The 25,175-nt window shown below is 36.2% G+C and overlaps 1 protein-coding gene across 1 annotated transcript; it reads right to left on the bottom strand.

Moving 5' to 3' along the window:
• Positions 1 to 6,743: 6,743 nt before the first annotated feature.
• On the bottom strand, positions 6,744 to 24,873 carry LOC144437591 (D-beta-hydroxybutyrate dehydrogenase-like). Its single transcript, XM_078126558.1, has 9 exons — positions 24,443 to 24,873; positions 19,140 to 19,336; positions 16,053 to 16,177; positions 15,292 to 15,414; positions 12,650 to 12,753; positions 10,005 to 10,077; positions 9,476 to 9,537; positions 8,441 to 8,494; positions 6,744 to 8,137 (listed from the first exon to the last, which is right to left on the bottom strand). The coding sequence occupies exons 2-9, from the start codon at positions 19,307 to 19,309 to the stop codon at positions 8,045 to 8,047; spliced, it is 804 nt and encodes a 267-aa protein (XP_077982684.1). The 5' UTR covers positions 19,310 to 19,336; positions 24,443 to 24,873; the 3' UTR covers positions 6,744 to 8,044.
• Positions 24,874 to 25,175: the final 302 nt, after the last annotated feature.

Here is a 25,175-nt window from a genome sequence, read left to right as displayed (position 1 = left end):
ATACACGAGGACAAAACTTTCTTTTTGCTTGACGGAAGTTGGATTGCATGACGGAAATTGATTATATATCCCACAATCCTCGGCACACTCTTGGCGGCTATTTCAACTTCGCGACCAGCACTATATCTGATCATGTCAAGTGGTAAACACATCAATTGTTTCCAGTGTATAATTTTTTTTCTTTGCCTGCCTGTCTGTCTGTGTGTCTGTCTGTCTGTATGTCTGTCTGTCTGTCTGTCTGTCTGTCTGTCTGTCTGTCTGTCTGTCTGTCTGTCTGTCTGTTCAATTCAATTCAATTCAATTCAATTCAATTCAATTCAATTCAATAAATTTATTATCCGGAAATTTGTCTTTCGGCTCAAAACACAATTTACAAACAATTTACACAAGTACAATATATACATATACATATACATATACATACAGTGAGTTTAAAAGGACTTTACAGTGAGTTTAAAATAGACACAGCTGTTGGAACGAACGATTTTTTAAAAAGGTTTTTCCTTGCAAGAGGCATTCTATGACGGCGACCAGATGGGAGCTTTAATAGTGAAAGAATTATGCAAGGGGTGCATATAATCGTTGACTACTTTCTGGGCTTTCCTGTTAACTGCCGTATGATAATGACATGCCAGTGTTGTTTGACGACAGCCAATTATCTTCTCTGCTGTATTTACAATACGACAAAGTTTACTCTTGTTTTTAACCGTGAGATTACCATACCAAAAGATTATATTGAAAGTCAAAACACTTTCAATAATAGATCTATACACTAATTGCAGCACGTTCTGACTGACATCGAATGACTTTAATTTCCTAAGGAGATATCATAGTCTCTGTTGAGCTTTTTTCGCAATATAGTCTGTGTTTTCGGCAAATGAGAGCTTGCCATCGAGAATTGACCCAAGGTATTTGAAACTAGTAACAACTTCAACAGAGTCTCCATTCATTGATACAGGTATAAATTGGTCAGTTACTTTATGTGCTACAACTAATTTTTTGTTTTTGAAACATTCATTTCTAAAAAGCTGTCTTTACACCAATTCTTTAAAATATTCAGCTAAAGAGCTTCATCGAGTAACAGACCAACAAGTGCCATGTCATCGGCAAATTTAAACAAACAACTTATTGCAGAATTGCATCTCATGTGATCAGTATAAATTGAAAATAATGTTGGTGACAACACGCAACCTTGGGAAGCACCAGCATTCAGTACAATTTGATCTAATCACCAACTTTAATCACACGCAAAACATGTACTATCAAAAGGCCATGATGTATTGTGATGTATGCTCCCAATATAAGAAATTGATGTCAAAAATGAGATTTTCACTTTCCATGGGGATAATGGACTCCAACTTTTGAAAAGACAATTAATATAAGCACCAGTCCTTAAAAAGTTAAAATTGTGTTACAATACACATCAATGACGCTATTGTACATTTTCTCAGTTTAGTCGCCTGATGGCGCTGTTCACGCTGCAAACTATAGCATCTTTTCTTGATTCTATTTATTGCTAAAATGAATACTTTGAAACCGACATTTTTCGGTGTTTAGCCAAGTAAGCTTATTCTTCAATATATCATGAATTACTTCAGAGATGCCTCCTACATGCAATGAAATCAAAAGATTCCGTAAAAAAAATCCCTTGGAAAAAAGGAAGTTAGTTTCATCAAGATCTATAATTGAGATTCACCCATTGTTTTTATGTATTCATATCGCTTCTACTTTGCCCACGTTAACACACAACCAAAACTTTAAAAGGTACTTATAGGACGAAATGTCATTTACAATGTACTGATAACTGGTTTTATTTATGGACATTGAAAAAACACTTAATTGCTATGGATTCACGCGGCATTTTGACTTCTAAAACAAAACGGGGGTGATTATTATGTTTGCGCGATTGTCATGTTGCAGGAACCCGTGCCATCAGATTTATTATACCCACATGTATGCCCCTTATCTCAAATGCCAAATGTTTACAAGATCTTTGTGGAACTTTAAACCGTCCTCTTAATCATTGGGTTGGGTAGTGTCACGGGTATTCATCACATAAGGCTACGGTTAGAATGTACGGCAGGGAGGAGGGGGGGGGGGAAAGAAAATATTTTGGTCAAAAGAATTTCGTAGGCCCCCCATAATTTTCGTAACCCGCGACACATTTTAATATGTGTAATTATAACCCACTCCCACTTCCGTACAACTATATGGTACACTGCATTATAATAAAAGTGACAATCGACTTCAGCGTCCATACATTACAATATAAAATTTAAAATTTCATTACCCAAATAGATGCAACAAAATGTCTTACATTGGGCTGTAACCTACACTTTGAAATACTCGGCCAGCATGGTTTTTCTTTCAATTTTGATTTGGGAATCACCCATGATAGCTTGTGGGGAGGGTATCGGAGGGGTTCCTCTCCCACAGTGTGCTTTAAATTTTTATGATAACGGATGATAAAGATAAGAAAGAAAGAGAGAGAGAGAGAGAGAGAGAGAGAGAGAGAGAGAGAGAGAGAGAGAGAGAGAGAGAGAGAGAGAGAGAGAGAGAGAGACGGACAGCCAGCCAGTCAGCCATACATACATACATACATACATACATACATACATACATACATACATACATACATAAACACATACAGCCAGTCAGAAGAGACAGACAGACAGAGATAGAGACAGGCAGACAGACAGACAGACATACAGAGGGGGAGACATACATACATACATACACACACATACAGCCAGACATACAGACAGAAGAGACAGACATACATACAGACAGACAGACAGACAGACAGACAGACAGAGATAGAGACAGGCAGACAGACAGACAGACAGACAGACAGACAGACAGACAGACAGACAGACAGACAGACAGACAGACAGACAGACAGACAGACAGACAGACAGACAGACAGGCAGAGAAAAAATTATACACTGGAAACAATTGATGTGTTTACCACTTGACATGATCAGATATAGTGCTGGTCGCGAAGTTGAAATAGCCGCCAAGAGTGTGCCGAGGATTGTGGGATATATAATCAATTTCCGTCATGCAATCCAACTTCCGTCAAGCAAAAAGAAAGTTTTGTCCTCGTGTATTAATGTTTCGTCCCCAAACATTAATGTTGCATCCTGTGTTAAGTAAATCTCGTCGATTAGAAAAGGAGGTTGTATGGTGACAAATGTTGTTTCTGCAGCCAGAGTATAAGATTGTAAGGGACTTAAAATTCATATTCCGGCTCGACATTTACATTTTATCCCGCAACTTAAATGTTATCACTCGAAAATAAAGGTTGGGCCACACGAATAAAAGTTTTCGTTTCGCAAATTAATTTTCTGCTCCGTAAAAAGAATTTATTTGTCACAGAAATTGTAGTTTTTTGCTTTGATATTTCTATATTGACCCAAGAAATTAATGTTTTGTCGTATGAAATAAAAGTGTTATCCTTTTATTAAATATTTTGCCCTCAAAAATCTATTATTTATAGCACAAATTTAGTTTTCGTCTGTCACCTGTGGGCCACCGTACAGAACAGTTTCTTCTTGGTTTCTGACAGTGTTGGTTATATATCAAACAGAGCCGCTGGACTATAAGTTGAAACGGGTTGTAACTAATATGTGGTTAATTCTTAGACAAATCAATGTATGGGCAGGTCAAAGTCATCTATTTAGGGAGCCTTCAGTATTTACAAGGGGGAAGGGCCGGAGGAAATCACACATGGTCTGTTAAGAAAAACATGACCCTTCCCCCATCCTCCATTCGTAAAAAGTGACCCTCCCCTTTGTCCCATTTTGTAACATGAATAACTTTCACATGCATAAACAAACTGGTAAGAGAATTGCGTGAACCTAGGGGACCCGGTGTTGATTTTTGTATCAGTGTTTGTCAGACTTTTTTCGGCACCCTCAAAGACAGTTTTCATTGTACACCACTGATAAAACGACGTTCTGATCACAGGCGTTTCTATATAACTCCTACAATGGTTGTAAAGTAACACACATTAAAAAAAACTGGCTAGTGACCTTTCTCTTATAATCATACACAATGTAGTTAGTATCTAAAACATGCTGTCAATGTTGTGCATACTCTGATCACTTGTAACAGTTCCCTGATATCATTGTCGTCATCACCTTTACCTTCAGTATTGCCATTATCAATGTCACTCTAATCTGACTCACCGTTACTACTTGCGTCAGTACATGTATCACTGTCCGTGTTCTCTATGACATTCAAAACTAAATCATGATCATCATGATCATCATCGTCATCGTCATCATCATGATCATCATCATGATCATGATCATCATCATCATCATCATCGTCGTCGTCGTCATCATCATCATCATCATCATCATCATCATCATCACCACCACCATCATCATCATCGTCAATCAATCAATCAATCAATCAATCAATCAATCAATCAATCAATCAATCAATCAATCAATCAATCAATCAATCAATCAATCACCACTACCACCACCGCTTCCGCCGCCGCTGCTGCCCCTGCCGTATAATTTACCTCAATTTATTCTAGACTTGTAACCATGATATTTGAATAAATCGTTGCCATGACACATAAAGCCTTATTTGGTATATACACGGGTACATGTTATTTAAAGACATACAGATTTACACGGAGTATTAGTGACCTATGAAGTGATCGTATTTGCTTTAATAGCTGTGTACCTTCCGTGTAATAAAAAACTAAAGCGTACAGTTTACGCAGCTACTAATTTACTATCCCAACGCAATATTCTACCAGGAACCGATCAATATTCACAAGCTTATTAGCTTAGAAAATCAATGAGTACAATTAATATGAATAATATATTTAGTACGTTAAATGAACTAAAAGAAATATAGCATTTGCATAAATATCGGGTTCTGCAGAGTGAATTCATGGTTTTACATCGCAAACTTTTTGTGCTTTTGCCAAGAAACACCAAACTTCTCATTCCCTGTTCTGAGACTATCATGATATGAAACCACGAATTGACGCTCCAGAATGGAACCTGATGTTTATGCAAATACCTTTCTTATTTCCTGGAGTGGTGTCCCCTTTTAACATACTAGATATATTATTCGCATTAGTGAGAATTGTTTCCATTTACTTCTATCTAGTTTTATCTGAAGTTAAGCTGTATGTCGTACTCCTTGTACCAATTTCTGATTCAAAGCATCTTCATTTTCGTACAAAAAGTGATCGTAAAATCAGCTAGCAACGACAAGATAAAATTAATCTGTTTATTCCCCAAGAGTAAATAGGCTAAAGTATGTGTTGAAATGATACTTCATAAACTCACTACTCATATTATAACATGTGAACTCATTAACAGTTAATTAAATTTTTTAATAATATGGAATCGACATGAATATTTTCTCTTTCAATATAAACTAATTACTTTTATTTGTTGTGTAATTGAACAAAGAAGCAATTTGTTATTTGATATTGATTTGGCTTAATTAAAATGAATTTGAATAAACTCGCAATAGCAGGCAACACTCTATGTAATTTATAACATGGTTTATAATATACCAAGTGATAATGCTGTGCCATGATTCGCTAGAATCAATCACGTGATAGGAAAATAGAATAACTATTTCCCTAGGGAAATAGTCCCATCCACTTTTACATGGTCACGTGCAAACCGCGCGTTCACAGCAGGTCAAAATGGCAGCTTCTGACGATGTCGTCTGCCACCTCGAGTTCACAGCATGAGGTATATTATAAAACACATATTACCTGGCCTATATTCGGGCTATAGCCCTCATGGCCAGGCAATATGTGTTCAATATAGTAGCACCATCCTCAAAATTAATCAGCCTCATGCAAATTTGAATAAGTTTTACCATTAATTAATTAATTTTATTTAATAGGTCTGCTCAGCCTCAGTCTCAACTGCAATGTTGACAACAAGCTTAGGCCATGTACATGATTATATTTTTGAAATTGGCTTTTAACAACTGAGGGGATGTATCTGCACCTACCAACTTTGTGTTGTTTCTCTGAAGATATTTGCCATGTAACGCTGAGCAACAGTTGCTTGTGATGTTTACCGTTGAGGGCGTAGTCCTACAAGGCGACCACGATTATCAACTTGATCAAAATAAATGTGTGTATGTATGTATGTATGTATGTATGTAATGTATGTATGTATGTATGTATGTATATGTGTGTGTGTGTGTGCGTGCGCACGCGTGCTTGCTTGTGTTTGTGTGTGTCCACATACTAGGAAAAATAATTTTATGCATGGTGTTATAGTGTATTTTGTTGCGTCAATATTATTGCAAGGAATTAGTTAAAAATATATCTTTGGTAAGCAATTAAATTTGAATATACTCAATGGCTTTGTCTTACAATTTAAAATGAAGAAAATAATTTTTTGACAATAAAATTTGAATACACTCAGTGGACTTGTTCACAGTATCTTCATTTTAGTGTATGTGTTACGTCTGGGGGTTGCTTCATATAACGTTTCAGTGTCCAAGTATGCAGCTCTGCAAGTATGGTAGTTGTGGGTAGATCGACAGAACGTAAACGACTCTCCACTCTAACTGTCTTTCTAGGGTACCACGATCCACGAGCTTATCTAAGTTAGGAATTAGCGACACAGGTATCGTCACATACACGTACGCTCTTACACTCAGGCAGAGAGAGACACCGCACACCAACAGTTGTAATCAAAATCTTAGAGTCGGAATAAAAATCCGGAATCCGGAATCCAGAATCCAGAATAACTTTATTCATAGTTACATTCTCATATATAGACTGAATGATGTCATTTGTTCTAAATATAAATTTGTTATGAAAGACGATCTTTCACCTATATTCATTGTTCTAGAAGACATGGTGAACTTTCCACCAGAATATTTAAGTTTGAGATTCAAGATCATGCCATATGTAAATTTTTCACGTGTAAGACAAGTGTTGATCACACCATTGGAAAATAACTAAGCATTAATTTGAATTTGGTAATCAACAAGTTAACTTGTTTACAAGAACTAATCTATGTTGTTTGATCAAAACACTTGACATTTGTTAGCTACTAGAGATAAATGTAACTAGTATAGGATTAGTAGTAGACTGTCAACAGTCGATCGCGCCTTTTTTTCCTACGTTTTATCTAAACTCCGGTCCGGCGCAACATAGTCTCGCTGCTAGACTCTCTCACAGTCCTGGGAACTTCGCTTTACTAAAATCGACGCTAAATGAATTATTTTGTATGTACCAATACCATCTACATAACGTACTCCATCGTACTCGAGCAACCTTGTACTGTGTGCCCTCATCGACCACATAGAGATATATGTTCGTTGACGTGTGACTGCGACGCTCCGTGTTATCGCGAAGTCAACAAACGTTTTGTCCCTTTAAATTCAAAAACTGCCCTACCAAAAAGTTTAAATCAGACAAACACACAGCACAGACACACAGACACAGCATAACCTTCCTTAAGAGAAAGTAACAACAACCCCCAAAGTCCCTCAATCAGCACAAAAAGTTGTACATCCAATCAGTGAACCCCAACTGTAATGATGTAAACAGTGTATAAGTAGCATCCTGAGCTGACAAATATACCAGATTTGGACATTACCTAACTGCCCCAATAAACGCTAACTTTATGAGAGACTGTGTTATTGGTTAGGATTTTGTGACTGATTAACAAAGACATAATGTTAATGACTGTGTGGGTGGCTGTGGATGAATTTTAAATTGCATCTCATGCATCTCAGCAGGACTTCTAGAATAACGACTTTGACTAGACTGTGAGTGGAAGTATACATGGTAACGAAACTGTGTAGGAACTATACTAAAAGGCACTATTGTTCTAACATAAAAAAAGAGGAAAAAATCACAAGAAAAAACGTGTATCTGCAAATAATAATTTTGAAATATAGCCAACATATTCAATTTGATTAGATTGAAATATCGAATAGTGGAGATGGAGTAATGAGGATTTTGGTAGGGAGGTTACAAACATTTATACACATTTATTGCTTCTTCGTACTCATAAATCACGTTTGTCTTTTACTGTGTCCACGCCCCTGCGTCTAGTGGCAGGTCCGCTCCAGTGATCTGATCACCAGCCGGAGAACACAGAAACAATACAAGTTCTGCAATCTGTCAAAAAAAAAATAACATCGTCGTAAAACACTAGCCACTTTACGGCAGTGCTACAATCTCCTTCGCAACATAAGGTGTATGACATGACATAAAGTGGAGATATTCAGTAGAAATTCCCGGAGATGAATTATTAAACATTCTTAGCTAAATATTTGCATTTTCTTCTATACTATCAGATACGGATTCTTCGTGTGTAAGAGCAAAAGAAAGCAATTTACGATAACATAATACATTTTGTAATATAATGTGCAAACATTAATACAATATAACCTCTGACCTTAATATACTGACGTCACTTACATGTTCAAGTTTCACGAACTCTCCTGTGGGATTGGTCTTGTCCATGATGTATCTCTGAACGAAAAAATATATATTGTTATTTGAAGTGATATAAACAGATCACAAGTTATTAAGCCCTTTTACCCAGGTGAAAATATTAAAATAAAATATGAAATCTCAATTAGACTATTCTAGTATAATAATTACAAATAAATTAAAAACTAAGCACTGCACCAAAATACTTGGATAAATCCGAACTTTCGACCTGAATCCTCAGGTCTGACGTCACGCGTTGTTTACGCATGCGTGACTTCAGAATATTGTCCCAGACAGGTGCACTGTGGTGTAGTGTATCGGCGCACGTCTCTGTTTAGCGAGGGTTCTAATGTACTGATAGAGATGGCTTCTTTGATTCTTTTTACACATAACTAGTATAATAATTTTAATACATGCCTTCTATATAACATAACAATTTACTTATAGAATAGATGATTACATATTTAAGGATTTCCTTGAAATGTGTTTTTGTACGTATAACAAATTACGTCATTATCCTAAGGATTTATTTTAACAATCTGGTGCAACATATACCAATTCCTTTGTAACTCAATAAATGAAAAAAAAGAAGAAGAAAAGATTGTACAACATGTAAAAGAACAAAACTTTTCCGCACTTTATTTTTTAGCTTTTTGTAATTTATCTAGTTACAAATACGAATTTGGTCGATCTTGTTTCACAGTGGTTTTTTATTCAAAAGTAGGAAAACACAAAGTCGCTTTAAAAAAATCACTACTTGCCATCTATATGATCACTTTAATACCAATTCTTTAGGCATAATAAATTACGTCATTATATCTTTGAAATGATATCTTAATACTAGGTTTGATTGCAGTCAATTGCAAGTGATGCATTCAGCAAATATTACTCGGCAAAATCAACTGAACAGTCCAATATGTTATGGTTAAACTTTATTTTGCCTAAAATGTATTCTGTAATGAACAGTTGATCAGTTTTTTAAGAAGTACTTCAATGTACACTATCAGCAAATGGAATTACCTGTGACTCTTCTAAAGGAATGTCATTTTTATCGGCATAATCTCTTATTTTGTTCAGGGTGACTGTTGAAATGAGAATAAGAAAAGACTATGTCATGATACTTGAAATTGATGCTATTTCAGCAGTTAGATGTGATAAAAGAAAGCTTACTTTCAAAAAATATACACAAATGCATGTGACACCACCACCACCACCACCACCACCACCACCACCACCACCACCACCACCATCATCATCATCATAATCATCATCATCATCATCATCACCACCACCACCACCACCATCATCATCATCATAATCATCATCATCATCATCATCACCACCACCACCACCACCACCACCACCACCACCACCAGCATCATCACCATCATCATCATCATCATCATCATCACCACCACCACCACCATCATCATCATCATCATCACTTCTGAAAAGCTGTGTAATCTTTTCGAAATTTTGGTTTATATTCTTATGTGATAAAAATGTATCATTGAGATAGTGAGACACAGAGAACGTTCACATTTCTTACAGTCTGTATTCGTCAGTGCAGGACAGATGCTATTACAGGTAACTCCGGTACGATGATTTGCTTTTGCAACTGTCTGGAAGAGTTGAAAATATATCGCCTTAATTAGATCGAATTATTAAAACATACAGATATGAAGCAAAACTCTCAAACTTTGTTAGCTAATGTTTCCTGAAGCTAATGTATCGAGAAGGGACCAGTTGTACATTTAAAACCGGATAGTGTTTTGCTTCCTTTCCTGCCTTGTGTATAAAACATCGTTTACTGTAATATGCTCCTTATACTCTTTTAGTTGATTTCTACTGCTGACAAAAACTTCGAAAGTTTCATTCTCTTCATACACAAGACGCAGTCTATAGGTTATCATTTGATATTTTGACACGATATCTAAAAATAACTGCAGCATCGATTCTGATAAAACCTACTCCACATCTTTCATCATCTAATCAGAAGATTTGATTAGATTTTGTCAGACATCCAATGAAGAGTGATTGGTAATTTACATAAATAACAAATTTTGGTAATTATATGATATCTTGAAAAGCAATTCTTCAAATTGACATTGATGATAAGTAACTACATACGTTCTGCTATATTTCTTTAATATCCTATTCATGCCAATGAGATATATTATGCGTTCACATTACTTGTTGCAAGAAGGCACTGCAACTTCCCCACTCACGCGAACGTACATGTAACTGTACTCATATTGAAGTTGTAAGGCCAGGATTATAGCACAGTGGCCTATGATTTTTGTTGTTTTATTTGTCTGTTGATATGTTCGAATCAATTAGTTTGTGTATTTACATGATGGTGTGGATGAATTTCATGTAAACCGTATTTGGCATGTATTCACTCGCTCAGCAAATCTCTTTTATGTATATTGGCCGGACGAACGTTATTCCATTTCAATAGGATTGTATTTCTTATGGTTACCTATAATTTTGTATTTCTTATGGTTATCTTATGGATATACTTTGGGGGATTTACAAATTGGGCATGTTTGTCAGCGAAGGTCAAACTGGCGTCCTGTTTGCACACTCAGGCTGTTATGCAAACAGGTACTGTTATGGAAGATCAAATTTCATATAGTTTCATATATTTAATTAAGGGGCACATCATATATGATACTATTGATAGCTATAGCTCAGAATTTTCATTTCAACAATGGGTGTAGGAACAAAAATCTACTGTTTTGCCCTTAGGGACCGGTCAGCTTCTGTGGCGGAAGGGGGGGGGGGTTTAGTAGGGGGGTGTCACCCTGTTTTCGAAATTGGCAGTGGGGCGGTCATCCTGTTTTGAAAATAATTATTACTTCACCTGGAGTGACGCTCAAACATAACTTTATATCAATTTAAAGTTAATCTAAATTGTTCCACTCCAGTTTCACTCTTTCTATTTCGGACACCAGATGTTATCGACACTACAAATTACCACATGTCATCAGATTTCAGTTTGTATTATACATAATACACGTAGTAGGTATGACGACATTACATTCTCTAACATACCAGTGAGTTTACTATCTCTGCAACAGTAATACACTATACCAGTCTTACGGACACTGCCTGGCCCATTTTTATGTATCATACAAAACTCATTTACAACTTACATTAACTTAAGCTTTTCGAAGCTTTGAAATGATAACTTACAAGGCTATGAATAACATAAAATTGCCTTAATAGAGCCAAACATCTCCAGATCTGCTAGGGGGAGACCTGCTAGGACTACCTCACCCCGGCTCCAGAGGTCACTCATGCAGTCAGCCAACAATCAGATGGACCTTTTTTGTACTGTCATAATGGTATTAAACTTTTCTTAAACATTAATTGCTAATTTTAGATGAACTGTCTTTTAGAGATGTGAAATTATTGCCAGGATAGTCTAAAACATGCCTTAAAAGACTCTTAAGGTAAAGAAACTCGCCAACTCTCTCCTGCCAATGATAACAAACATCAGATGTGCTAACCTTTACTATAATGATGCTATTTAACCTTTTAAGAACATATTTCAACCCTATGTGTACAAAGTAGTTTAATATCTGATATTTAATGGTGCTGTCTTGAAGTTATTGTCTGAAAGGCTCCGAATAGCCTAAAAGTTGGCTTTAAGTGTAAAACCATCCAGAACTTCGAAGGGGGAGAACCCCCCCCCCACCCAGAGGTGGACATATCCTTGTCTAATAAAGCTCTTCCCTCTACCTCTTACTGTCAAAATGCTATTAAACTTTTCTGATAATATTTCAACCTTATGTCTTACTAGTTGCTTTTTACATGTTGGTGCTATCTTGTAAAGCTTGGAAATTATTGTCTGAAAGGGTCTGAATACCCTACAAATTGGCTTTTAAATGAGAAACCTCCAGATCTTCTAAGGGGAGACCCCTTGAGATCCCATGAGAGGTCTACATGCACATATTCTCTTCTCAAACTTTCCCCGCATTTGACAGTCCCTTTTCAATATATTTACCCTGTGTAGCCTGTTTTCGGCTTTACAGATTGGGGGGGGGGGGGGTTCAGAGACTTTTCGTCGATCTGACGGAAAATCCTCCCCCACCCCCAGGCCGCAGAAACTGACTGGTCCCTTAAGGGAGACATTCGGTTTAAATAAGGTTTCTCTTATCTTTGCAATAGTGATTTGTAGTCAATTACCTTGGTTAACCCTGTACAGCCGTGTCTTGCAGCAACATTGGCCACACAACCAGTTTCCGGTATTCTAGAATACACTGACGATATGTTTATGATTCGTCCCCAACCTATACAGTAATTAGAAATGTAAATTGAACTTAGCTCCCGTTATACTTAAATTTCAAAAAACTGTGAAATGACGCCCCACATCAACAAAGGTACATATCAAACACTCACTCACACACACACACACACACACACACACACACACACACACACACACATACACACACACCCGACAACACATGAACAAACTTACTTACATACAGACACACACTGAAAAGATTAACAAAACCAAGAGACCAAATAAATGAATGTATGTATGTATGTATGTATGTATGTATGTATGTATGTATGTATGTATGTATGTATGTATGTATGTATGTATGTATGTATGTATGTACGTACGTGTGTGTGTGTGTGTATGTATGTATGTATGTATGTACGTACGTGTGTGTGTGTGTGTATGTATGTATGTATGTATGTATGTATGTATGTATGTACATTTTTGTATGTATATATGTATGTAATAGAGTAGTAAAAAATATATAATGCTGCTAGGACTGTAGTACAAAGAAATGCATAAGGAACTAATAAACCAGTCCGTATATAGTATACTTACGATATTTCAGAACTAACTATCAATTTCCTTGACATCTCCCTTAGGATTGATGATGATGATATAGCTACATCTATTTATACTAAACCTACTGATTCACATTCATATTTGCAGTATGGTTCATCACATCCTAATAAGTGTAAAGATTCCATTCCCTATTCACAATTACTTCGTTTACGTCGTATTTGTAGTAGTGATTTGGATTTCAGAAAAAGGTCTGCTGAATTTTGCACGTACTTCCATCAACGTGGTTATCCTATGTCTGTTACCAACGCGGCTTTACATAAAGTATCATCTTTGTCTAGGGAAGCTTGTATCAAATCACATGATCAGAGGAGTAACAACGATCGTCCCATACTAGCTCTTACATACCATCCCTTTTCAACTAGATTTAAAAACATTATATACAAGCATTTTAATATCTTACGTTCTAATAGGGTTACCAAGTCATTGTTTCCTGCAGTACCATTAACAGCTTGGCGTAGTGATACCAGTCTTAGAGATATGGTGGTACGTACAGAACAACGTGAATTGGAAGTTAATGCTGGTTCTTTTCCGTGCGATCGTACTCGATGTGGTACATGTCGTTTCATTATTAATACTAATCATGTTTTTGGCCCTAAGAACAGTGTGCCTGTTACAAGTAGATTTACTTGTATTAGTACTAATGTAGTGTATTGCATTACATGTCAAAAATGTGGTTTTCTATATAGAAGTTCAACTGTACGTCGTCTTGGTGATCGTTTCGTGGAACATCTCCGATTGACCAGACAAAAGAATCGTAACTATCCCGTATCTATGCATTTTATTACAAACGATCATAGTGTATCAGATATGTCCATTTCAGGAATTTGTAAGGTTTCTGGTGATGAGAAAGCATTGAGGTTAAAGGAAGAAGAAATCATTTTCCGTCTTGGAACGCTGGAACCCCTTGGAATTAATAGATTATTCACGTCTTTCCCAATCTAAAAACTGGGTATTTTTTTAAATTTCAGGCGTATTCTATTGGGTTCTATTTGGTGCGTGCGAATTTTAGAACTTATCCCACGTATAACCGTTTATATATATCACGCGCGGTTTTGTTCCATTATATTTAGAAAATGTTCGGGTTTTGACCTGGCATTTTTGTGTCTCGCCAATTTTTCCTTTGAAAAAGAATATTTATTCGAAACGTCGGATTTAACAGCTATATATACGGACTGGTTTATTAGTTCCTTATGCATTTCTATGTATGTATGTATGTATGTATGTATGTATGTATGTATGTATGTATGTATGTATGTATGTATGTATGTATGTAACATGTATGTATGTATGTATGTATGTATGTATGTATGTATGTGCACATTATACTTGCATATACAAGTACAAAAAACATGTATATGTACGTATGTATGTCTGAATGGCTAAGGTGCGAGAATATATATAATTGTATTATATATTGTCTCCATGCAAACAGGCTACAAACAATTTCATCTTTCAACGTTTGCAACATTTTAATATATGACAAACTGTGAATCTGACAATAACACTAAAATAGTATACATGGAGGTTATAATGATTGTACTAGGAAATTAAACTGAGAACAGGGATCGAGGAACATCGCAAATATGTAAGGTACAGAACAGTACATAGCATAGGCTTTAGCTGAACACTCACGCAGCTATAATCACATCATCGACTAGGACTCTGTTTCCATTATTGATACATCCACACATAAATTCACGAGAAAGATCAGGGAGGCTATAAACATCAGACGCTACAATCCTCAACAGAGTCGGGGCATCGAACCATCTTACATCGACAATCGGCTGATCATACTGCCACCTAGTGCTCAGTTGTATACGTAATCGTGGAATTTGCCAGTGATCAGAGATCGCCAACGAAGATGGATCGAAAGCCCAATGCTAAAAAACTGTGAACTGGTACCTTTGTATATCATGACTGTACTAGTAATGATATTCATAATGACCTATCAATATCATACCTTTCTCTTTCATGCCTGGCAGTAACAGACGTATAAGGTGAAATTGGGCTGTCAGCCCAACGGCAAGGATGGCGTCCCATTGCTCAGTTGGATAATCCTCAATTTCCGCTGAATGTCTTAGACCTTGGATGAAATAATATATTTAAAAGAGAATGACACAGTTTAGATTTTTATTTTTGTCTTATAAATATCTTCTCATAATCTTCAAATATTTTGATTTTGTTATTCATTTCAAATTTCGGGAAGGAAAATGTTTTCAACTTTTTACAAATATTTCTCACTTATCAGTAGCCTCCAAAAGGACTGGTGTCAGTCACCACTGAGCATTCTGCCAGATAGACGAGGGTACAGATTATTCTAGCCAATCCAAGGGTACTCAGACTATGGTTGCTATATCATATATGTAAATTAGTCTTAGTTAGTGACACATTCTTTGTTAAATCGGTATACAGTCTTCCTTGTCTACGTCTATGGTCAGTCTCAGACCACTAAAATTCTGAGGGTAAATGCATGCACCAAACGATATTAAATTATTATTTATGCAGAATCATCAAAATTGCACCTTACATCAATAAAGGACATGTGTATGTTGTGCTACCAATGCATAATGATGAGACAGACAGTCACATACATACATACATACATACATACATACATACATACATATATACATACATACATACATACATACATACATACATACAGACAGACAGACAGACTGACAGACAAATTGGCAGACAGACTGTGAGATGTTTACGAACCTGCATTGTTGACAAGCACATCTACACCATTTGGATATATTTTCTTTAGCTTTTCACAAAGTGATTCGATCTCCGAGGATTTAGCTAAATCTGCCCGTAAATAGTGGACAGGTACCTGGTGTTCCCTATGACAGAAAGGTTGTAATAACTAATTTCACATGTCACACACAGAAACCTAATACAATGTAGTGCATTTTTCTTGAATTGGCGATACTTCTTCCATTCAATATTGTGATATCGCCCTCAAGTGTCCGTCAGCCATTCATTTAAAGAATGGAAAATTGGGATCATACGCAGAAAACTCAATTCTTCCAAATGGCTGCATGCACAGACTACACAATGTTCTAGCTCCCAAATTTATCTTTCAAATTTAGGGTAATACACAAAATCTGAAATTTTACCTCTCAATAGTAGCATACAAGTTACATAAATTGGACCTCTTGCAAATATTAGACCGTTCTGTAGAAATATCATATTAAAAAGTAAATGAATCGTTGTTAAAGGCATTTCATGAGTGCTTATTAATTTCCCACTTTGCAATGAGATAGACTTAGTCATCAAGTTGGCATGTGACTACTTATTCCCAGCAATGAGTATGACATGAGTATGACATAGTCTATGGACAATTTCAAAGCATTGCACTATTTATCATACTCGACATCGGCTGATGGCATGTTGAACTTTCCTGAAGTGAATTTTAATCTTTTAAATAAACGTTTTGAACTATCTTGAACTACATAAATAAATAGATAAATAAATAAATAACAATGATAAATAAAACTGTTCCAGAAAACATGTATATAAAATCCTTTATGATTTCAGGCAGAAAGTACTTGTGACATTTCTTACAATTTATATTTGTAAAATGAATGTAAACTGGTAAATAAAAAAATGTATAAATATAAATAAATTTTGTCAAAATTAAATAGTTTAATCGTTTAAAAGTTAAATTTGCACCATCCCTTAATTATTTGTTATCCATTTGTACCTGATTGATTATTGAAAGTTTTGATCAAAGGACATCAAGCTCTGCATCTGAAGGCACATTTTGATAAATGTGAAATGAGTAAAAATAGCCTGTCAGGCTGTCACTGATATTTGGTTGGATCAACAGGTTTGATACTAATACAAATACATAGTTACAAATAAGATTGTTGTTGAGACCCTTCATAGGGCTAATAACCACACGGACTAATAGTCTTTGCAAATTAGGCTCATCTAAAATGTCTAGAGATGCAGAGCTCATTGTGTAGTACTATTGAGTGAAACTTTCTCCTATCCAAAAAATAAAACAATGCAATATATGAAAGGCCGGAGAGAAACAACATGGAAGACCAGAAGAATTGATGAATAGTTGTACAAAGAGACAGTCAATTACAAAAGCATTGTTGCAAACTGAAACATTATATATAATAATGGCCACCATTTTACCTGTTATTTCCATGGATCTGCATCATCAGCTACCATGGTGTGTATTTATATGCTTGGAATACATACAAGACTGTCAGTGTTTGGCTTAAAGGACAGAGTTGCCCTATTTTAAAAGTTTACATGTATTTTTTTTAATTTTGAATGCAAATTTGTATATGCTGTTTGCAAAAGACTGTACAGTAGTCTAATTGTCTCTAGATATATTAATTTTAAAAACACTATGCAAAAATTATATTGGAAAGTATTCATGTAAATTTGTTAACAGGGTAGGAGTATGGCTTTAAAAAATAATTCAGCACTGTTCAGCCAAAAAACATTAGTGAAACTGGAGAACTAAAAATCATTTAAAAAAATTTAACAGCCTTTTAACAAAAAAGGTGCAAAATATGTATATACACAAGTTCCTGTATAAAAGCAACTAACATTAATTATCCTATGTTCAGCTTCAATATACACTCAAGTAATATTAAAGTCTGTGCAAATGAGTAAAATCTGGAGATTCCAAATGTAAACATGAAATTACATTAGGTGTAAACTGAATGCCTTCAGTAAAGGCAAAACCTTAGATTGCTGCTCTTTCACGCCTTGTCGAAAGAAAAATTCTGCGCTACCAGACATGATATTGCATATCCATTAGTTACTACATCAATAAATAAAACGTAGCTTTGGAACTCATTGTTCATATCCCCTTCTGTTAAAGTTGAGTTTGCTGTATTTTCAACCCACTGTAACTTTCACTAGAGTTTAGTTCACTATACGAAAAGTCATATTTGACCAATGGCATGTCTTTCCACCGGGGTAAATCTTTAGCAAAGGATGTGTAAATGTGGTGAGTATGAGACGAAGTGACACCTTTGACTAAATTCACCTCCGGTGACTTCTCCCCTGGGGCTGTGAAGTATCACGTTGTCTCGTACTACTCCTTGACAGATGGTAGTTAGGTGGGTCACAGGTAGGGTAAAGGTGGGTAAATTTGACTTTTCGTATAGTTAACCTCAACTGAATCTCTTCTTTCGTGCCAGTAAAATCAATTTAATACTGGGCAATAATTAAAAAAAAATATTAATCAGGTCTACCACTCCAGAAGTTGTTTTGTCAACTATTTTTATCCTTGTTACCACGTCTACTAACACCCCCCTCCCTGGACCCCCACCCCCACCGCACGACCAGCAAGTAAGTCGCTGCCAACTGATACAACAATAATTTTAGAAGGAGAAAAAATAAACAGTGTATTGCAGTGTACATTTACAAATTGCCATCGACGTAGACCGGTAAAATGAACAACTCAACTGCATTGGTACAGTATGTGATATTGTATCGTGTAGACAACTGAGGGGTTTGATCATAGTCCTCAAGTTGTTTTGTCAACTATTTTTGTCCTTGTTACCACGTCTACTAACACCCCCCTCCCTGGACCCCCACCCCCACCGCACGACCAGCAAGTAAGTCGCTGCCAACTGATACAACAATAATTTTAGAAGAAGAAAAAATAAACAGTGTCAATTTTTTATGGTGTTTCAAACACGGGGAAATTGTGTCCTACCAACAAAATCGATTAAACCGAACTGTCTGCATATCCGAACAAAATCCGTGTTCCCGGCGGGGCAGGTTTGGATTAATCGGAGTTTGTTTTATAATAGACGTATGTTCTCTTACCTTTCCAGTTGTTCTCTAATAGGTTCTGCTTCAGATGGTTCCCGTCTTCCATGTAGTATAACTGCATACCCTTTCTCTGCCAAAGAATTAGCTATGGTATAGCCAATACCTCTCAATGATGTAGCTCCAGTGATCAGTGCAACTTTACAATCCTTACCAACTACTGCCATGGTTCTGTTTTCCCCGACAATCGTCTTCTGTTATTTAAAAACACCAGCAACTATTTTTAAATAGTATTTACTGATTGGTATTAAAATGTAAATTGTATTGTAGTAAGAACGGCCTTAACCATGTCATTAGTAAATTAGGGAGCGTTCAGTAATTATAAGGTGGAGGGGGCGGGGGAAATCAGGCTCTGCTGTTGCGTAAAATGTGACCATCTCCCGATTTCCTCGTGATAAAAAGTGACCCTCAATCAATTTGCGTTCCATAAAATATAACCCTCCTCCTGTTGAAATATTTCAAAACAATGGTTTAAATGCTATCAGACATGAAAAAGGGCACTAGGACCCAGGGTGAGTGTTCTTACAGACTCGATGGGTAGGCTGTATCACTCAGCCGTGTCTCACTCACAAGACGAGTGCGAATTTGGGGGGACTCCTGGAGTAAAAGTCGGGGACGATTACTCACCCGCTCCCGCAGGTGCTATGTTTGCCGGGCCTGGGTGACTCTGGGATAGCCTGTGGACTGACTGGGAAAGCATTGACAGTTCCACAGCAACGTGATATGGAGCGTGCTACATAGCCCTGTCATGTAGTCCCAAAACTACCACGTCTACTCAAATAAAACCTACCTAAGAGTACCCATTCATTCTCATTCAGGCTACCAGCCTACCATCCACAGACACCACCACACGATCTAGGTTAGTGTAATATGTTCACCTTAAGCTAATGAGATTCGCCAAGTTTTATTACAAAAGGGCGATGGATATATTCACTTGTTTCAAAGATGGTAGACTGTAATTTGCTAGTTAAATTTCAGTAATTGTACGTGTATTAATGGCTTACAGCTCGATGTAGTTTTAGTGGAGATTCGACTAACCCTGGGCTTCGCATCACCGTTTCATAGCTGACCCCCACCGGCTACCTGTTCCGAATATATGCATGAACCGTTTATTGTTTCGATACTGGGAGGTATGACATGTAAATATATACATGTACTAGTATACAATGATATTTTCTCTATTTTATCGATTAAGTATTATATCTAATGAGATTAGAAGTGCATATTTTTAATCAGCTCACACATCCATATAACACCAGAGGATGAGTGCATTCTTAAGATCTAGCGTAATTACTGAAAATCACTAATTATGCAAATAACTCATTAAAATTACAAACTATACGGTATTATCAAACTTTATGACACATGCACTTTGTTATCATTAATGTATGTACTAAATTACTTCGATTCATAATCATATATTAACATTCTGAATGACTTAGAAATGGCAAGTAAAGTCAGAAGGAACATTTGAACTATTTGTTTTATTGAATTTGTCCAAATTTCAGCGATAAAAAATAATATTCATTCACTCATGGTTTTCCTAACCCTGCCATATAGGGCGTCGATTTAAATTTTTTTCATCTAATTGAAGACATTTAGGGTCGTTTGGGTCATGAGAAACAGAATTAAGGCTGCCCTTATATATACCTTCCAATTACTGTTGTTATCTTTACAATATACATAATGTTCTGACTGTTGCTATGGACATGGTCTTGTTGATAGGCATATTTCATACATGTTTTGATATTTTTTTGGCCTGACTAACCAAAAATGTTGTTATCTTTGCAAAATATACTGGCATTGTTGGCTGTTGCTAAGGCTATATCAATGGAAGTTGACTATAATCACATGGATTCATGGGTTTTCATTGCCTAACCAATGGTTAAGAATAGGGTCTTGGGGCCACATTTTATTTTTAGCCCCCTAAGACTAATTTTGAAGATAAAAATTGCCAACATTTATTTTTTTATATTAGTGCAGGGGCATATGGGTTTTCGTGTGAAATGCATGTTAATTTTATGAAACATATAATATGGTTACGTTCATTATAGGACCACATATAAAAAAGTACATGTTGGCAATTTTTATCTTCAAAATTAGTCTTAGGGGGCTAAAAATAAAATGTGGCCCCAAGACCCTATTCTTAACCATTGGTTTGGCAATGAAAACCCATGAATCCATGTGATTATAGTCAACTTCCATTGATATGGCCTTAGCAACAGCCATTAATGCCAGTACATTTTGCAAAGATAACAACATTTTTGGTTAGTCAGGCCAAAAAAAATATCAAAACATGTATGAAATATGCCTATCAACAAGACCATGTCCATAGCAACAGTCAGAACATTATGTATATTGTAAAGATAACAACAGTAATTGGTAGGTATATATAAGGGCAGCTTTAATTCTGTTTCTCATGACCCAAACGACCCTAAATGTCTTCAATTAGATGAAAAAAAATTAAATCGACGCCCTATATGGCAGGGTTAGGAAAACCATGAGTGAATGAAAATTATTTTTTATCGCTGAAATTTGGGCAAATTCAATAAAACAAACAGTTCAAATGTTCCTTCTGACTTTACTTGCCATTTCTAAGTCATTCAGAATGTTAAAATATGATTATGAATCGAAGTAATTTAGTACATACATTAATGATAACAAAGTGCATGTGTCATAAAGTTTGATAATACCGTATAGCTTGTAATTTTAATGAGTTATTTGCATAATTAGTGATTTTCAGTAATTACGCTAGATCTTAAGAATGCACTCATCCTCTGGTGTTATATGGATGTGTGAGCTGATTAAAAATATGCACTTCTGATCGCAATAGATATTATACTTAATCGATAAAATAGAGAAAATATCACTATACTAGTACATGTATATTTTGGCATGTCATACCTCTCAGTATCGAAACAATAAACGGTTCATGCATATATTCGGAATAGGTAGCCGGTGGGGGTCAGCTATGAAACAGTGATGCGAAGCCCAGGGTTAGTCGAATCTCCACTAAAACTACATCGAGCTGTAAGCCATTAATACACGTACAATTACTGAAATTTAACTAGCAAATTACAGTCTACCATCTTTGAAACAAGTGAATATATCCATCGCCCTTTTGTAATAAAACTTGGCGAATCTCATAAGCTTAAGGTGAACAGATTACACTAACCTAGATCGTGTGGTGGTGTCTGTGGATGGTAGGCTGGTAGCCTGAATGAGAATGAATGGGTACTCTTAGGTAGGTTTTATTTGAGTAGACGTGGTAACAAGGAAAAAAATAGTTGACAAAACAACTACTTGAGTGGTAGACCTGATTATTTTTTTTTCAAAATTATTGTCTAGTATTAAATTGATTTTACTGGCACGACCCAACCTTTACCATACCTGTGACCCACCTAACTACCATCTCTGTCAAGGGGTAGTACGAGACAAAGTGACACTTTTGACTGTTCACAGCCCCCAGGGGAGAGGTCACCGGGGGTGAATTAAGTCAAAGGTGTCACTTCATCTCATACTCACCACATTTACACATCCTCTGCTAAAGATTTACCCCGGTGGAAAGACATGGTCAAATATGACTTTTCGTATAGTGAAACTAAAATGGTGGACTCTAGTGAAATTTACAGCGGGTTAAAAATACACCAAACTCAACTTTTACAAAAGAGGATATGAACAATAAGTTCCAAAGCTACGTTTTATTTATTGATGTAGTAACTAATGGATATGCAATATCATGTCTGGTAGCGCAGAATTTTTCTTTCGACAAGGCGTGAAGGAACAGCAATCTAAAGTTTTGCCTTTATTGAAGGCATTCAGTTTACATCTGATATAAACATATTTTTTGATCAATAGCATAGCATCAATTGAATCGTTACTATACAAAGTTATGTATTCGAGTGAATAGACCCAATTATTTTTATTCAAAACTACTGTCTAGTCTCTCACTCACGCCATTATGTCGTATTCATTGTCTACGTTTCTACTAGTGTAGCTATTTGGTTGGAGTTACATGTCAATTCAAGGGAACAACATGAAAAGATGTGTTCTCCGCTGTTACATTTAATTACGTTATTTCATCGAAATTCTAAAATAAAACAGGATAAACAGCATAAAATAAAGATGATAAAATCAGTATCTGAAGAATATCTTTTCTAATATTTCAAAGGAACAATATGAATATATACATATTTAGTTTAGTTATTCAGCGTGAAGGCACTCTTACATGCGACAAATCATCGGACCTGCAAAACATCTCCGAATAGCATCGTGTGCGACATGTTTGCGATCTATTGTTCTCTCATGAACAATGAATTTAGGTGTTGTCGGAATAATCAAAGGACATGCCACACAAAAGACTATGGAGATAATGTCGTGGTCCCGGTATCGTCGGTTTCCCGTGTACATACAAGCTCATTACTGACAGCTGAACCCGGTACCGCTGTTACCGCGGTAAAGGTGTGTTTCCCGCGGGAACCGCCCGCGGTACCGGCAACTTGAAATGGACCTCTTCCCTTATACAGATATAAAGCAATCGTACAGTTCACATATTTTAATTTGCCATCAATATACAGAAAAACCATGATTTTACATCATTTATGAAAGTGCTGCAAAAATTACCCTTCATATTGAAATAAAAATTGCCAACATATATTTTTTAATTGCTCAGATGATGGGGAACACAATGATATATGTTGGCAAAAATTAACATGAATTTCACACGAAACCCAAAAATCTGCCATATGCCCCCGCACTATATGTGGTCCTATAATGAACGTAACCATATATGTTTCATAAAATTAACATGCATTTCACACGAAAACCCATATGCCCCTGCACTATTGTGTTAACCTGAATCGACGGAAAATATACCAAATGCTTTGAAAATGGTGTTTTAACTAATAAAGAAGCAAGTTAGGTGACAATTTCGGGATTTTTACGGAATCAATTTGATGTGTAATGAAAAACACGCTCTGGTTACCTTTGAAAATGATTGCCTTCGTATCCTAGATACACAGAACTTTCAAAATATGTCTAAATCGTGAGCGAGCGTGACACTTATACATGACGGGACTGGGGTTAACTCAGACCACTGTAGTCTGAGGGACATAACGTTCGCCGATACGTTTCAACCTATTGTTCCCCCAAAAGCTATTTTGCTCACGCTGACCTCATTTACTCCTAGTGCTGACAGCTTATAGTGTACCACCTTATTTTAATATTCTGGCCAGTTTCACAGTAATGAATGTTATTGATGCGACAAAAAACTTAAGGTTTTTATAGATTAATTACCTTACCTTTACCCGTTGCAAACTGATGGATCGTGTTGGTAGAGTCACAGATAAGTAACACCACAGATTAGAGTTGACTTCTCAGACAGAGCTCAGAGGCCTCAGAGGGCGCAGAGGACTCAGACAGAGCTCAGGGGCCTCTGTCACAGACGTCGCGCACAGAGCTCAGATACTACCTCAGACGATTTCGTCCAAATGATTCATTTTACAGTCTGAACCGATCGCAATCTTGATGGTCTTTCATTCTTAGTGAACATGTGTCACAGATGACATATTCACATTTTCAGTAAATTCAATATTTTAACAGCATCGCATGTCCTAGTTTCACTAAAAGGTCAACAGACTGTCTCAAGGATATCGGATTCAATACTCGAGTACATGAGACGACAGTCTGCATTTCATAAATAGCTAGGATTCATATAGCTGCAATAATTGTAGCGTCTTGTTGCGGTTTTGTGGTTTTTTTCGTCTGTTTTGGTGACTTTTTAAGTTTTAGTGTTTAACCCGCACTTATATTAAACACTAAAACTTAAAAAGTCACCAAAACAGACGAAATAAACCACAAAACCGCATCAAGACGCTACAATTATTGCAGCTAGGATTCATAGTGATCATTCATCAATGTTTTGTTAACGCCCCTACAAACTGTAATATGGATTGCATTAATTATTTGGCCATTGGCCATGCGTTATGTAAATTTAGACTTTAAGGACGTCACAATAAACAACACTTGGGACTA

The sequence above is a fragment of the Glandiceps talaboti genome, chromosome 7 (genome assembly GCF_964340395.1).
Source record: "Glandiceps talaboti chromosome 7, keGlaTala1.1, whole genome shotgun sequence".
In the NCBI taxonomy this organism is placed as follows: Eukaryota; Metazoa; Hemichordata; class Enteropneusta; family Spengelidae; genus Glandiceps; species Glandiceps talaboti.
Note: the sequence above shows the minus strand (reverse complement) of the source record. Positions and strands in the feature narration are given on the sequence as shown.